The sequence below is a fragment of the Electrona antarctica genome (assembly GCF_951216825.1).
Source record: "Electrona antarctica genome assembly, chromosome: 11".
Lineage (NCBI taxonomy): Eukaryota > Metazoa > Chordata > Actinopteri > Myctophiformes > Myctophidae > Electrona > Electrona antarctica.
The window spans coordinates 28891049-28908566 of record NC_136792.1 but is presented as its reverse complement, the minus strand read 5'-3'; the positions used below and the strand labels follow the sequence as shown (position 1 = coordinate 28908566).

Below are 17518 nucleotides of genomic sequence, written 5' to 3'. Positions count from 1 at the left end.
ATTATTAGTAGTAGTAGTAGTAGTAGTAGTAGTAGTAGTAGTAGTAGTAGTAGTAGTAGTATTAGTATTAGTAGTATTAGTATTAGTATTAGCATTAGTATTATTGTTGTTGTTGTTTAATACACAGGTAAAGATCTATTATAGTTATAACATGATTTATTTCTCATGATGTCTTGACTCAAGTGAATCTTTTTAACCTCATGTCTTGCTTAACCTGGCATTCAGTAATTAGTCTGCTCAGTACTGTCTGCTATAGCCATTAGGCAGCTCTGCTCTGCAGTGGTCCTCTATAGCCCAACTAGAGAGTGCATTATTTCAGTTATGGCAATTGAACAAAGATTCCAGCCTTGAAAAGTCATCCTTTGTACTTTTGAAAAAGTACTTTTAAAGTATGTTCCCCACTGTTACAGGAAAATAAATCATTACTGTGCTTTCACAATGTTAATGCGTTCAAGCTTTTGGTACTGTCACGGCTTTATTCTAGTTTATATCAGAGAACAAAACACTTAAGGGAAACCAAAAAGTATGGCATTTAACGATGATTGTGCATTGCTTGACTTAGGGTTTTCACATTTATTTCTATGCCCTGTCTGGGTGTAATTGTAATGAGGAATTGATACAGTAAATTGACCCAATATTCTTTTTTGCTATTAACTTAACCGGTTGGCTATTCCACCACAACGTTTTACTGCAACCTGGGAAATATTAACAAAATAGTACTGCATTAAACAATTTTATATGGTTTTCATGGCATTGAAAGTCATATAAGAGGAGAAATTTGAATGTCCTCTATTTCTCCAGTCATACTAAACCATTGTGAAACAATTTGTGACTGTAAAAGTTAGCATCTTCAGTGTTGCGGGGCCAGAATCATGGCAGACTGAAATTAGCCTTGGAATCCTGTTGGCGTATGGCAGCCTTCCAGCAGACCTCAATTACAATGCTGCAGGGCCAGAATAAGAGAGGTAGACTGCATGGAGCCCTTTAGCTCTGCTGTAGTACTCTGTTCTGTTCGGTTCTGTTCTGCCACTCTGTCACCATCATGGCCCAGAGCCTGCAGAGTCACACAGGAGATAGTTACTGTAGTAGCACCCACAAGTGCACACAACTCCTGTGTGTGTGTGTGTGTGTGTGTGTGTGTGTGTGTGTGTGTGTGTGTGTGTGTGTGTGTGTGTGTGTGTGTGTGTGTGTGTGTGTGTCTGTGTGTGTGTGTGTGTGTGTGTGTGTGTGTGTGTGTGTGTGTGTGTGTGTGTGTGTGTGTGTGTGTGTGTGTGTGAGTGTGAGTGTGTGTGTGTGTGTGTGTGTGTGTGTGTGTAAACTCACACCCAGATGTAGGATGATTATTTCCATGCAGGTATGACCAAAACCACTGGGGGGAGCCTTTAAATGTTTGCAGTTTGCACAATACGGTGGAGAATTACTGAAGAATCTAATAAATGTCCTTATATTATATTATATTATATTATATTATATTATATTATATTATATTATATTATATTATATTATATTATATTATATTATATTATATTATATTATATTATATTATATTATATTATATTATATTATATTATATTATATTATATTATATTATATTATATTATATAAATAAAACTTTGTAATAAGGCAAATTCATTGTGAATTCAAGCTATTTAAACATAACCACTGGCGACTGGAAACAAATTTCCTTTTGTAATTTATAAGACACAAACATTTTCCTATGTGCCAAATGCGTTGTGGCTTTATTCTGCAGATGGTACGAGACAGTCTTCTTGACTAGTTCAGACATTACTCCATAAATTCTCTCTTACCAAACTACAGATTCTCTACAGCCCATTGCCAGATTAGTGCAATGCCTATTGTTCCTCTCAAATTACATTACGAATGCTCCAATATTTTATACATTTCTAGATTCAACCTCTGCTCGTAAAAGTAAATTAGTTTGTGTGAGTTATATACGTGCATGAGAATTCTGTTGGGTAAATACAGAAGTGTGGTTTACCCACAGAATAATGGGTTTGCAGGGGAATGGGGATGAGAATGGAGAAGTGCCTTGACAATTATGTTGAGGCCATGTTGCCAAACTTGACTTTGCTGCATGACAACATTTCACACAAAGCCAGTAGATAAACCAAGAACAACTTAAAGTATACCCATCAAAAACTCATCAGTTTGGGGCCTCTAGGTGGCATAGAGGTTAAACAATCACCCACCGCTACAGAGATGTGGGTTCGCTTCCTGGCATCGGTGCCTCCAGCATGACTGGGCGCTCCAACAAACACAATTGTCAGTGTTCCCTGGTGGAAAGGGGATTGTGTCCTTGTGACCTACTATTCATCGAAAACCGCACACTGAAATAAAAAGATTAGTCAACTTTCAATAATGTACAAGGCAGTGGCACACAACAAAACACTTCCAAACTGCATGCAGGAGCTGTTCAATCCAAGAGAAAGCAAATAAACTCAGGCCAAGAATGGAGGTTGGCAGCACAGAGACCTAGTGGGGGAAATTGGCAATGACTAATTAATTGTCACACCTAAACAATTCAGATAAAATCCTTCCTGACTAACACAGAATTTCATTCTACTGAAAATAACGACAACACACAGCAGTCAAATGTATTATATAATTGCATTATTACTAAAAAGTGGTCTCATAACAGTTCAGTCAGCACGATTCAATCATGAATGAGTAAATGCATTTCCAAATTGTTCCAAACTTCACTAGCAGATATTATTTTCTTGAACTGGTCAATACAAGCAGACAACAGAGGTCATGGTTCTAGTTATTATACACTTGTCATAGAGAGTGGCCTGGTAAATATCTAGCATCTTTTTTTTCCTCCAGAATTGAATTGATAGACCAAAGGCTAAGGCAGCATGCTGTTTCCTTATGTTATTTGAGCAAAGGAATGCTTTCTGAAGTAACAAGGTGTTGACTTATTAGGTGAAGAAGTATAGGAAAATGTTATGTGCGAGGCTGTATTGTGTGCACTGCGGCCAGGAAAGGAGCCCAATGGAACATATGGAAAAGTCTTTAAGCCATCTACTTTCTCCAAAAATAGCTTGAGGTATTATGCAAAGAAATGATACACAGTTCCTTTGTTTCTACTGTTGTTCACTTTTGATATTACTCAGCACTTCATCTACCCCCCCCTCCCCCCCCTTTTTCTGTCTCCATAGCTTTAAAAAGAAGGAGCCAGAATGCAGACAGCCGCCAAGGGTTTGGGGAGGTCTACAATGGCCCCGTTGCACCACGAGGGTTGCTGGAGCAAGAGGCTTGTGCTGCTTGTGTATGTGGTGTTGGAGCTTATAACGACCCACTCACCCATGGTCCTGGGCACGCTCGAGCTACAGCTGGATGAGGAACAGCCGGCGGGCACAATCGTTGGTGACATCAGCACTGGGCTGCCCCCTGGCATCACCGCGGCCCTGTACTTCATTTCAGACCACGAGGGCACGGGGGTGGGTAGCGACCTGGACATAGACGAGAGCACTGGTATTATTAAAACGGCCAAGGTTCTAGACAGGGAGCTAAGGGACCGGTATAACTTCATTGCAGTCACAATGACAGGAGTGACTGTGGAGGTAACCATCAAGGTGAATGACATAAATGACCATGCCCCGGCTTTCCCTAAAAAGAGGGCAACATTTAAAATACCCGAGCAGACGGCCATTGGCACCAGGTTCCCTCTGGACCCCGCCCTGGATGCTGATAAAGACCAGCTAACCACACAGGGCTACCTCATCAAAGATGGTCACATTGGCCAGGCCTTCACTTTGGAGACCAGGAGGGGTAGCAATGAAGTTCTCTATCTGGACTTGGTGGTCAATGCTGTTCTAGACCGAGAGCGAAGGTCCACGTACACTTTATCTATAGAGGCCTTTGACGGTGGCTCTCCGAAAAGGAGTGACCAGATGACATTAGATATCACTGTGCAGGACATCAACGATAACGCTCCTGTTTTCAACCAGAGCCGCTACCATGCCATCATCTCTGAGAACCTTCAACCAGGGAACAATATCCTGCAGGTATTCGCCGCTGACGCAGATGAAGGAGACAATGGCCTGGTGCTGTATGAGATAAACAGGAGACAGAGTGATCCGGACCGCTACTTTGTCATAGACACGCGCACAGGCATCATTACTCTAAACAAGCCCCTGGACTTTGAGATGAGGCGAGTCCATGAGCTGGTGGTTCAGGCACAGGATAACGCCACACAGCCCGAGGTCACAAATGCCTTTGTCACCATCCATGTCAGAGACTACAATGACAACCAGCCAACCATGACCATCATCTTCCTCAGTGAGGACGGCTCCCCGCAAATCTCAGAGGGGGCACAGCCAGGCCAGTATGTGGCAAGGATCTCAGTCACTGACCCAGACTATGGCGAGTACGCCAATGTCAATGTGTCTCTGGAGGGCGGCGATGGAAAGTTTGCCCTGACCACCAAGGACAACATCATTTATCTAATCTGTGTGGACCAAATTCTGGACCGCGAGGAGAGGGATACTTATGAACTGAGGGTGATGGCAACAGATGCAGGCACTCCTCCCCTCAGGGCAGAGTCCTCCTTCACAATCCAGGTAGTTGATGTCAATGACAACCCTCCTTTGTTTGACCAGCCCGTCTACAGACAGATCATTCCAGAAGTGGTGTTTCCAGGGAGCTTTGTGCTGCAGGTGACCGCTAGAGATAAAGACCAAGGACCCAACGGGGACATCAACTACAGCATCTTGCAGGACCAAGGGACTCACTCAGACTGGTTCAGCATAGATGCTGTGACAGGCATCATCACAACGTTGTCCCAGCTGGATTATGAGAAGGACCCCAAGCCCAGTGTCACCGTGGTGGCCACCGATGGTGGGAAGCCACCCCTGTCATCGACAGCGATAGTAAACGTTATATTGCAGGATATAAATGACAACGAGCCTGTTTTTGAGAGGAACTTCTACAATGCTTCCATCAAGGAGAACACAGCTGCTGGCACGTGCATTCTTGAGGTAGGACATTTTTCCTCTCAAATGTCTTTTTTTATTGCATTAAATCTTTATGACTTGAATGATTTTATGAACACACTTGGCAGAACGTTGATATAAGGGCCTGAAGTGGTGACTGACATGCATATCATTTTTAACACTGAAGCAGTTTAAACTGGACAGCTTTAGTGTGGATTTTACCTGCAGATATTTAGGACAAGAGGATCTCACTTTTTGGCTGTCCTCTCCTTCACCTCTAGAAGGTTTCCAAGGTAACAACGGCAGTGTAGATGCCTCTGTCAACAGGGGCAGGCCCAAAAGCGTTTTTCACATATTCACACAGAAAGAGACAGAATCAGGGCTTTATCTAGCAAAATTAATGTCACCAATAGTAGACAGACTAATTAACCTGGTTGAGTGTGAGCAAAAGAAATGGCCATGGACAACAAGGAATAAATATTCAGACAAATTACAGCATTTGATGACACCTCCATTGTGTTTCAGTGAAATATATTGTGTTCTCAGGTTATTTCTGTTGTTATTTAAAAATAAAATCACACCCGTGTGAAGTGAGGGGCGCTCTTTTAATCATACATCATTATACATCATCAGTCTCATTCTGGCCAATCACAATATGCATCCTCACCTTCGTCTTCAATGTCTGTGTTTACACAAACACTCAAAGCTGGCCATTCATTGTCAATGGCATTCAATGTTTGTGGTTACACAAACACTCAAAGCTGGCCATTTATCGTTAATGGCATTCAATGTTTGTGTTAAGACAATGTTTGTGCTTACACAAACCCTCAAAGCTGGACATAGGAGGGGCTAGTGCCACTCAAAATCAATAATAAGAAACAAAGACCTTTCATTATTTTTAGATATTGCTCTTTACGTATTCTGTGTTTTCTGTAGGATATCAAACTGGTTCACTTAAATGTGCTACTGCAATGAGGATTTTGGGGGAAATAAAGATCACTTACCAGAGAGACCAGTGTTTCTGAAAGTTACAGGTTCCCATAATCCCTGTTTCACCGGTGTCTGTGATGTGGTTGCATGGGCCAAGGACCTGCATGCATAGTGCACTACTGACAAAGGGCTCAGGAGATGTGATTTTGGCCCAGCATTTGGACAAGGGAGTATAGGGTGGTGGTGAAGGGATATTCAGTACTGGCTGTGGCTCCTGGCTTGAAAGCAGAAATAGAAGCTCAGTGGTTCTTTTGGGAGGTCCCCAAATTATAAATCACAGAGAACACCAGGATAAAGAGACAGAAGAGTTCACTGTAACTGATTATAGAATATGGAATAGAACCTAGAGGACAATCAAAAAATAAAACGATTTGGAGCACATTAACCACATGAACCCTAGCGTCCATTTTCTGGGGTGAACATTCAGTGAAAATAGCAGATCTGCAATCTCACAATGCGTAGAGAGTCCGTAGAGATTTGGTAGCCTGGAATCCAGACTGATTCGCTACATTCGGCATATTTCTTTTCCCACTTGAGAAGCGAAGTGAGAAAAAAGTGACGTCACAGGGGACGGAATAATAATACATAGACACACATACACACAAAGTCAAATGTTGTGCAGAACGTAGCAATCAAGGCTAGACATTTGGTGTCGAGACAAAAAGGAGTGGACCAAGTAGGGGGGGACCCCACTCAACTATATAGGGTTTAAGACAAGTGGTTTCAACGTTCTTTGACCATTACTTCCAATAGTGTTGATGTTAATACAATGACAAATCTGTGGAGAAAATATGATATTTCAAGGCACTGTTTCCCCTAGCCAGAAACTGATTAGTGTGGGGGGAGCTTTCACGCATGCACACTCGTGCCTATTCGCAGCTGCCTAGTGCCTACTAAAATACTGTGATGGCTGGCTGGTCATGATTGTGTGGTGGCCCACCACACAATCAGGCATATAGAGAGTGTCTGCTGACCATGTCCCTTCCTCGATCTCGCTACTGAAGCATTACAGTACCTGCCTGCAGACAGCCCTCAGGGAATGGTATGCTCGGCTTGACCAGTCCTTACAGCCTCCAAGTATGAATGACTTCTTCAAAGTCAGCATTCCCTGGTCTCTCTTGGGCCTGCCTGGATGTTGAAGACGTGTGCTTGGTCGACCATGTGAGAACAGACTGCTTTTTCTCAGGGTGCCAGCACAACATCTCAGCAAGACATCTGATGAGGGTTTTTTTTCTCTCCCTGCTTATGAAATTCCCACTGTCCCTTTTTCTGTGCGCACGCAGAGCTGTCCAAAAAGCCATTACAATATGGGTATTGTGATCATTAATATAACTTTTGAAGTGGGTACGATTCCGTTGTTGCTCCCCAAACCACCAGCACAGCAGTTCCTGATTATTCTAATACAGTCTGGCTCCACATTTCTATGTGTGAGATTTTGTCACTTGCCCCATGTGTCATTGGCTACAGTATGTGGAGGAACAGTTAAAATTAGGTGTGATGTATAAAAAAAGACATGATTGAAAATAAGCCCTTAAACCTATTAGCAGAAATCTGTCTTGTAATGTATTCTAAGGCCTACTGAAAGGGAAAATAGGTCATCTGTGACGTGAGACGAGAGGGGAAAATAAGAAAATAAGTTGCAAGCCGCATTTTGGCTGTGGTTTATAAGGCGCCAACACTCTTAATTCTTCTCTTTAACCTATAACCTTTCCTTTTCTTCTAAAGGTGTGATAATTTGTACAACTTTCTCGGATGAGGTAAAGGTAAAAAAATTAGTCACACCTACTGTCTTTTTTATATGGTACTACTTAAACACGCTTTTCACATATGCAATTAAATCCATGAACCACCTAAGCCCTATACAGTGAATAGCTAAAATAGCTGACAATGTCACAACATGCTAGCAGATTAGCCATTTTTACTTTTGGACATTTTGGGAAAGGTTTGCGTACAGTACATTCCCAAATTAGGGACGCCAAGTTTAAAGTGGATAATGGTTAGTCATTTGATTTGACAAATCAAGGTCACAAAGCTATAGCATTGTGACTCATGGTTATTAGCTACAGTATTTTGGTGTAACATAGAATTTAGAACTGTTCAAGATCATGTCTCTTTCTAAATTCAATAGAGGGACGCAAAATGAGCATACAGCCTAGCTTTAATATCTCAGAATTCAATATTTACTGAAGGTCAGATCTACTATCTTTTGATCTTTGGATTTAATTGCCTTAATTGGTTTTCATCTGTTTTAAAACTCCAATCCATGATGACCATTGGTATATGATCACTGTCTTGTGTTGGGACCCGACACTTCATAAACAGTGTCAATGCCTATTCTATTGGTCCAGAGTGTCTCTCTGCACCAGAATCACCCTTCTGTTTTGGGGGCATTGGAGTAGAAAGGGGAGAGGGAGTCTCCAGGCAGCTGAGGGGGAAATGAGGCCCAACAAGTGCTGGCATGGGTAGCGGAGGTGACACGGGTAGGGGGGCTTCCTCGTCTGTCTTTCGGGCTGCCGCTCTCCAAATTCTTATCTGATCTCACTTCATTTCTAATTAGTTGTTGTGAGAATTCAATAGAGCCTGTGGTTGTGCATGCCACCCCCATGTTTGTGACAGAATGGATGGCCTGTCATCACTTCAGGCCCCTTAGCAACATGAGAAGAAAACAGATTTTTGAAAGAGAAAACACACATAATGTATTTCATATACAGGTATGTATAGCGAGTGTTTTCTAGATGCTTTTTCCCTGAAAGATAATTCAAAACAATTTTGCAGAATTACGAATGGACAACTTGCTAGAAAGAAAGAAGCAGACATTTGAATCATTTGTCCACGGCATGCCTGCCAACATAAAACAGCAGGCCTGTTGGGAAGAAAGACTAGAATGCTCATAATTGCCCTGAAGAGAAAGCATGAATGATTCAAAGAGATTCATTGTTTCCATTCCAGTACACTGCTGTGCTGCACCAAATAGTAGGCCTAACTACTTGGCAGGTGCTAACTTCATTCATGTACCTGTAAGCAGCAGAATGTCATTCATTGTTATGAAGCTGGGTTCTGCAGTCATGTGAGGTCATGTTTTTCATATTCCATAAAGAATTAATCATAATGCATATGAATCTAGTTGCAGCCTACTATGTTCAACATGTGCTGTTCTTATATGAACATATATACCTACCTTTTTGAGTGGTGCAACCACTCCTATACGGAGCTTTTTGAGTGGTGTAAACCACTCCTACAACTGGCTTTGTTAGTGCAGAAAAAATGAGCATGGTTGCTATGTTCACCCTGTTCACCCGGGTGTGATTTAATTACGTCAGACATGATTTTTGAGTGGTGTAAACCACTCCTACAACTGGCTTTGTTAGTCTGTGCAGAAAAAATTTGCATGGTTGCTATGTTCACCCTGTTCACCCGGGTGTGATTTAATTACGTCAGACATGATTTCATTACGTCAGACAGGCTTACACCACTCAGTTCACACAGGTGTGATTTTTGTTAGTACAGATAGATGCAGTTCATATTCCTGAAAAGAGAGAAATAAAAAAATGGAAACGACATTTCATTAGGATAATCTAATAATAATAAAAAACTGTATTTCTGTCCAAAATAAGTTTCTTCCATCGAGCTACACAGTCAAAGTTAAAATGATCAATCAATCAATCAATCAATCAATCAATCAATCAATCAATCAATCAATCAATTAATCAGATTGTATTGTCACTTCCACAATAGGGGAGCAAAATACTGTCCTCCACAACTCATGATGCCTCATATTTAAAAACAATAGACACATTAAAAAGAGGCAAAGCCTTTTAAAAAACATTAAAAGGTAAAAAGAGCAGACAACATTGGCAGGAGAAAGTGCTGATGCATTCAAAGTGCAATATAGGTAAAGTGCTATTCATCTCTCAGGATGTTGGCCTTGGGGGCAAATTATGTGGAGAGCATTCAGTGTCCTGATGGTTTGGGGGAAGAGATGCTTAAGATCAACTGCTGAGTACAGTGGAATGACAAGTTTAGGGCTGGTATTTTTATACACAAACCATGTAATCAATTTTCACCAGACATTCTTCTGAGGAGGTTGTCTGTTTTAATGCCATGCTGGATGGCTTGACCATGAAACTGGGCTTGCTTGAGGCAAGCTGACTCTTGCTTTTAGTCTCCCTGTGTTTCTTTTTCCTCTGCTAACTACCAAGCTCCTCTGTGGCTCTGTGGTTTAACACAGTATTTACAGGGAACAGGCAAAATTGCAGGAAACTGGATGTGCTACTTAATGTGTTCACAAATGTAATACTTCCTTGAACACTTACTCCTGGGCCTAGCAGGGGCACTGAAGCGAACATAAACACTGATGTACATCTGGATAGAGTGTGGGTGTTCAGGTCAGAGTTGCCGTGCTCGAGACAGCTGAGTGCCTTTTATTGTGCTCAGATGTCCATCAGCGAATCGACTGCTTCTGTCTCTCCAACAACACAGGAAGAGCATTGGGGCTTGTGTGGTCAAATGTTTAATCTTATGTGGCCCGAGAAATGAAGCAGAGAGAAAATATTGTTCAGTAGTGGAAAACTATAGGTTGAGGATGTTCCAAGCTTTCCCTCTGGAATGGGATGGATCGATTTGGATTATTAACCTCATTTGAACCATTAGCATCCCTATTCTGGGGTGGAAATTTGGCAGAAATAGAAGATCTACAAGCATTTAGATCGGCTGTTTTCGGTGAAGATATTTTAGTGTAGAGGGGGAAAAGGAGGGGGCCTATAGACCCCTGGGTGGACTTTGGTGAACCAAGTATAAGGTTTAAGCGATTCGTGATGTTCCATTTTTGTTATAACATTTTCAAGTGGTGTTTATACTTTTTCTCTGCTCTGTTCTAAGCTTTCCGAAAGCCAACGTGTCACCTTTAAATATGAATGATTGAAAAAAACTAAATCATTAGCAAAGGTCCTCCTGAATCATCTGCCAAGTTTGATCCTCCTAATCGGATTTAAATGTGTGACAGTCAAACTCCGGAGTGTCAATTTACCTCTGAGAGGTAAACTGCAACACGGCGGATGTTGCAGTGTAGGGACAGACGGGTTGTGGAGCGTAGCTGGGGACAGGGTCTTCCTGCTCACATCTGCCGGGGAAGGGAAGATGGGCTCATATAGCTGTCTCTTGGGACAATACATTTCATTAAGCGGTGCAGTTCATCTGCCGTTCGTCTGCTGCAGGTGAGGAGGACTCTTCTCGCAACTGGAAATAAGTTTATACTGAAAGCGGCGTGAGCGACAGTGAGAGAGAAAGGGGATAGAAGGAAAGAGAAGGAAAACAGTGGACACTGCAGCTGGACCCAGCTGCAGTGTCCAGCTGTGTGTGTGGACCCCCACCCACCGCACCGGTTACGTCTATCCTCTGAGTCTATGTGTGATACAGAACGGAAAGATACTCTCTATCCTCTCTCTGTTTGCTCATCCTTGCATCCTTGGGTCCTCTTTATCTCTTTCCCAACTTCCTTTTCCCACACCATTCTGTGATCCAGTTACAGTCACTCTGTTTGCTATGTCTCCCTGAAGAGGGGTGACATGTACTGTACTTGGACTACAGCAGGTGAGAGAAGAACATCTGCTGACCCACGGACAGTCCCTCGGCCTCCCTGGAATGAGGCGAACACAGTCACCGCCGGCCCCAGTGGGTCCTGCGTCAGCTCAGGCTTAGGATTAGCCAATTAGCCGATACCGGAAAAGAATTGGGTGTAAATTACCAATGGAGTGAGGTCAGGCTGCAGGTGTGCATGTCAGTGTTTAGGCACACTTTCCCACAGTGTTGTGCGCTCTGTTTCAAAGAGAGGAGGACTTGTACCCCCTTTTTTGGGGGTATTTTGTTTAAATTTTGCTGTAATTTTGGGGTACCCAGCCCCCCCCAAAAGAGAGGCTAGGCAGGCAAACATACAGATTAGTCGCTGAATGAATGCAGCCACTAGTAGCCAGTAGTGCACTAATGCAGTTTTACAGCAAAATATTTCACAATGTGCTCTATAAAATCACAGTAAAGAGAGATGAGCCATAAAGAAAGAGTACAGCCACTAATAGTCCACTAATGCATGCAGTTGTCAGTTTTACAGCAAAATATTGGGTTTATTTGGGGGTACCCAGCCCCCCAAAAGAGAGAGAGAGACAGACAGACAGACTACCCCACAACACAACAGGCACTGTCTGCAGTATTGCAATACTTTACAATTTCATCTTTAATTATTTATTTTTTTTTGGTGTGTGTGTGTGTGTGTGTGTGGGGGGGGGGGGGGGCTATAGCCCACGCTAGCCCAACGGTAGATCCGGCTCTGCTTGTACATGGCAATGGCAAAGAACGGGTAGACAAAGCAGGAAAGGGCGCACACCAGTATTGGTGAGGTGCTGGCCTAAGGCAGTAAATAGTTAAGAATAAGAAAAGGCCGCACACACGTAGCCACGATGCTGTATATTTATTGAAAATAAACCAACGTTTCGACCTTTCGGCCTTCTTCATGGCAAAGAACGGTACAGTTGTTCACTTTGCCTCCCTTTTTTCTTTCTTTCACTGGGCGAAAGAGAGAGAGAGAGAGAGAGAGAGAGAGTTGCCAGGACGAGGGCTGCCAGGCCTTCTGCTCTCTCACAGCCCGTGGTCGCCTTGCACATGTGCATGGCAGTTGGCGTTGCTAAACAAACTGGGCGCGAGGAAGCATCATCTGCTCACGCTATTCACTCACTCCCTTCCAAAGCAAATCTGTGCTAAACCATCCATCCACCCCCCCTACTGTCCATCAGAAGCCACCAGACTGGAAAACAGACCCCGATAAACAACTTGCCAGGTACACCAGCAAAATGTGTAACAAAGAAACCACCAGATCCTGGGCAATTTACAACAAAAACATCTTTTGGTATGTCGACGAGGTGCAGATTTTGTCACGTCAGTTACTAATTCACTAGCAGTTTTTTTCTTTCTTTTTTTTTTCTACATTCATGACAAAACTACCATTTCCTACAAAAGCATGCACTATATATACACACAGTCTTAAAATATCGCAACCACTGAGCAAATTGTCTCCACATCCAAATCTTGACTGTTACCAAAAAATGCATCCCATAAATTTGCCAGTAACCTCAGTCCTTTTTTTCAGACTGGCTAGAGTGCTGCCAGTTTAAATAATGCCTGAGAAGAATGCTGTCGATCCCAACGAGCCCACAGAGAGACAGACAGACAGACAGACAGACAGACAGACAGACAGACAGACAGACAGACAGACAGACAGACAGACAGACAGACAGACAGACAGAAAGAGGGGGAAAGAGAGAAAGAGGGGGAAAGAGAGAGAGAGCAGAGCATGATGCCAGGATTGAGGTCAGATCATCCTATTCCTGCTCTCAATTAGATCAATTAGGGTTTACTCCCAGGTCTAATTACAGCTGTAGAGATGGCTGACAGCGAGGTAATTATCCAATGTCTCGGCGGCTCTCCGTGAGAGAAAGATGACTGGGGACTGTGTTTGGGGAATAGATGGGTAAAACAGATATATACAAGGGACAGATGAGTCTGTAAACATTCCGTCACCGAGTCTATTTGTCTTTGTGGCCGTGGGACCTGCATACACATGCAATGCACATGTTGAGAGTAATGATGCTATGAGATCTCTCACCTGCTGCCGACTGCATTCTGTCTCTTCATGCCACGCACATGAATTCAGTTTTCTTCCAATTCTCTTTTACTTTTAACAACTTCTTTATTCTTAAAATTGTTTACATTCTTTCAAACAATCAGTTACAAACTACAATATGCCCCATGCCCCATGTTTTCAAAGTCTTAATTCTCTGTGAGACAGAGAGAGAGAGAGAGAGAGAGAGAGAGAGAGAGAGAGAGAGAGAGAGATGAACCACACAGTGAGGGATGCTTGTGGGGAGAGATGCTCCTTTTTACATTGTGGTTAGCCATCACTGTCTTTCTTGGCCTCAGACAGAGAGGCACCCAGCCCTGGTTCAGCCCTAGTCTCTGCACACTCCCAGTCTGTCACTGTTACACCACGGTGGTCCACCATCATCACGCTGTTGGTTCACTATAACTCATTAAGCACTTTCAACATGCCGTCCCTATTTTGGGCACGTTATTATAGGCAAAACTAATAATAATAATAATAATAATAATAATAATAATAATAATAATAATAATAATAATAATAATAACAATAATAATAATAGTAGTAGTAGAATAATACATTCATAAACATATTTCTTTTTACAAAATTGAAAATGGTCAACATTTTTCAAAACAAATGAATGACATAAATAACACATTTACAAGGTAACAACATGTTGCATCATGACGTGTTGTGAGCTTGTAGATTTAAGTGTTTCTCAACATTACACCAAAAGGCTCCCTCATGTCATGCGGGAAGATAGCAAACTAACTATAGCCTATCATGCTTCTACCCCAAGCAATTATGTCTACAGTATAGATACATTTTTACATGGTGAAATAAGGGCTTTAATTGGCTTGTAGTTAATTTAGAGATTTACTTTGTACAGGGGGTGCACTAATTACCAGAGGATGTTATGTACTTAATTATCAATTGGACTGATCTGGTGTTGTGCGGCCCCGGGTGCAAAGTTTATGTTGAGAGTGGTGTTCTGCTTCTTTTAACTAGTGCGCTGAAAGGCCAAATCTTTGTTTAGATTGTTGTGTATATGTAGCTTGATGCTGTGAGGGGGCCTGGGGGCAGCATGGGGAGCAGTGGGAAGTTCTGCTGTAATTAGGGTGAGTGCAGGACTCAAGATGTATGATGTGGTGTCTGAGAAGGGGAACAAAGAGCCAGGGATTGGGGTGTGTTCGTGTGTACGTGGTGGGAGGGTGTGTGTGTGTGTGGGGGGGGGGGGCTTGGGGGAGAGTGGAAGAAGTTATGTAATCTTTGCCCTGTGTTTTACCTTGGATTGACTCACAACTTCACAAGTGCATCACAAGTGTATCACAAGAACTCACAACTCTCCAAGGCATCTTGCACTTTGTGACTTTGTGACTAGAAAAGTGCTATATAAATAAAGTCATTATTATTATTAGCCTTATCAACGTAAGTGTCTCACTAGGTTATGGTGCAACAGTACCCCATTTTGGCTCCAAATGTGTTCTACTCAAAATAAGATGTCCATATCACCAGTAAGCCTGTCTATGTATCATGTTTTTTTTTTCACCCAGCATACTTTCAATTCAGGGTATTTAATCACAGTGATTCAACCAGGGCAGAACCACATGGACTCATGTTGGAATATGGAAAGGAAAATACTGAGCTTATATGTCTGTGTTTTACTGTCAGCGGTCTGTACGGAGATTCTCTTTCTGACCAAGATGATCAGCCTCAGAGGATGAATCAAAAATACTTCATGGTCGGGTGCCCAGAAAACTGCTCTTTGAGCTTGTCTATTGTGGCCTCAGAAATATCATATATATGAAGAAGAACTTGGAGGAGAAGCTGAGATGATGGATAAACAAGAGATCTGGAGAAAAAAAATGTTGGTGCTCCAAAAAAGCAAGTGTAAGCCAGTGTAATATCAACAGGGAATAAAAGTATCCAGACATCTGGTTTCAGGGGATGTCTCCACTCAGACCTAGCTGGCTGTGCCTTTATGCTTGAGTGTTTGAAAAGTGCTGATGAAATTTTGTCTCTCCCTGCCGGGTTGCACAGATAGAATTACACAAGTCTTAGATCCCTGTTACATACAGTATATCATTTGTGGTACTGCATCACCTGCTCTTAGAAACTTGTGTTTTTACTGATCTATCAGCACGTTTAGTACCGGAAACTGAGTGACAGACAGTGGTGTATTTCAATCAGTTATGTCCTATTAGTCACAGAACCTTATAAGTGACCCTTTTCATGTCAATGACTCCCCAACTAATCATATTTGGCCGCAGTCCCCCTTCTAAACATAATTTGTGTCAGGGACTCATGCAGGGTGTTTGTTGTTTATTCTTTTCAAAATGTTGCAAATTCTTTAAGGTTTTTGAAATTAGATCTACAAGCTCATAAGTTATGAACTTAAATAGATCTTACTGCTTAGTAAGATCTAATAGATCTAAGTCGCTCTGTATTAAGAGTGTCTGCTAAATGCCTAAATTGTGTAGATCGACTATAGTAGTTACACAGATGTTTATGCTATATTAATTTATTTTTGCTTATTTTGCTAGCATACTGCCTGTGTAGTACTGATGCTATAATCTCACAAAACTTCTGTGGGTCTGCAGATCGGAAAGAGTTTGGCTTGTAGACCCGATCAGGTCTTTGGTCCAAGATCTTAGCAAGACAAAGTAGACATTTGCTGCCAATTTTCACTATCAAATACAGGCCCTGATTAGGCCAAGCAGCACATACCGTATAAGTAATGGACATTGTATTTTGCTCTTGGTGTTTGAAGTCATGGCACGTTGCTGTGATATTAGTTAATTCAAAGCACACAGAAAAACTCAAACAGCTTGACAGTCGGTCTTGAACTGATCAAGCAAGATGAGAGTAGCTGTGTCATCCCTATGTATAGCCTTTGATTAAATATGAATAGTATTTTCATCTCATGTATGTCTTTCTGCATAGTCCACTGGGTAACATTAATTGGACATGCAAGTCTTTAAAGCAAACAGAATGATTTATGAGACAATTGATAAGTAAGATGTAGTGTAGAGTTGTCAGTTTTGGACAAAAAAACTAGGAGCAAAGATTAGAAATAATTCTGCTATGTACAGTATAAGGTCCAAATTATGTCAGCAATTATGTCAGCATCATTGACATAATTATGGCACTGATTCCAGTTTCATTTTGAAAAAAGGTGAACTGGTTTTACCCAATGTGGTTTCAGGTGCAGGATAAAGGGCGGCTTAACTACAAATAAGGACATTGGGTGAGCTGTTTTAACCAATTCAAACAAGTTTTCTAAATCATGACAATTTTCTGAAAGATTTGAGGCACATTTTAACGATTTTTCAAAAATAGCAGACCTACAAGTTCATAGCGCGCCACTCGGTGGCGCGCTATGAGCTTGTAGATCTGCTATTTTTCAATAGCTAAAGTTTAACGTAACGCTTAAAAAACCAAAAGGGGTTCCCGCCCAGAATGGGTTAATGCATAATGAAGGTCCACTTGTCTCTCATAGTCAGATGATAAGAGATCCCTACCTGATATGTCTGGAAACTCTAAATTCAGTGTAACAGCTATATGGCCACTAACAAACCTATGCCTATTGCTTTGAAAAGCATTCATATCATGTCCCAATATGACGGACTGTGCAGTTATTCTTTACTTTTCTGAATTGTTTCCACCAGGTTTTATCCCATTCATTGAATTTATATGTCACCAGACCAGACATATCAGTAGGCAGACATCTCTGATCATCTGGCTATGAGATACTAGGTCTATATCATGACCAATCATAGTGTAAACATATAAATATTGGAAGCATATTTTTCAGTGTGTGAATATTTCTGTACCGTATTCCAGAGATTTACCAGAAAATCTGATTTTAATCAGGCTTTATTGCTGAAATTATGATTTGGCAGACAAGCATTTGAAAGTTTCAAGTAAT

The 17518-nt window shown here is 41.8% G+C and overlaps 1 protein-coding gene across 1 annotated transcript in view; it reads left to right on the top strand.

Annotated features, from left to right (window-relative positions):
- Window positions 1-3200: 3200 nt before the first annotated feature.
- LOC306931851 (protocadherin-16-like) overlaps window positions 3201-17518 on the top strand; it is a gene marked incomplete at its 5' end in the record, with an annotated part of 88831 nt that continues 74513 nt past the window's right edge. Inside the window, one exon of the mRNA XM_079513504.1 lies at window positions 3201-5000. Within this exon, the coding sequence (XP_079369630.1) occupies window positions 3201-5000 (1800 nt within the window). The remainder of the gene's footprint in view (window positions 5001-17518) is intronic.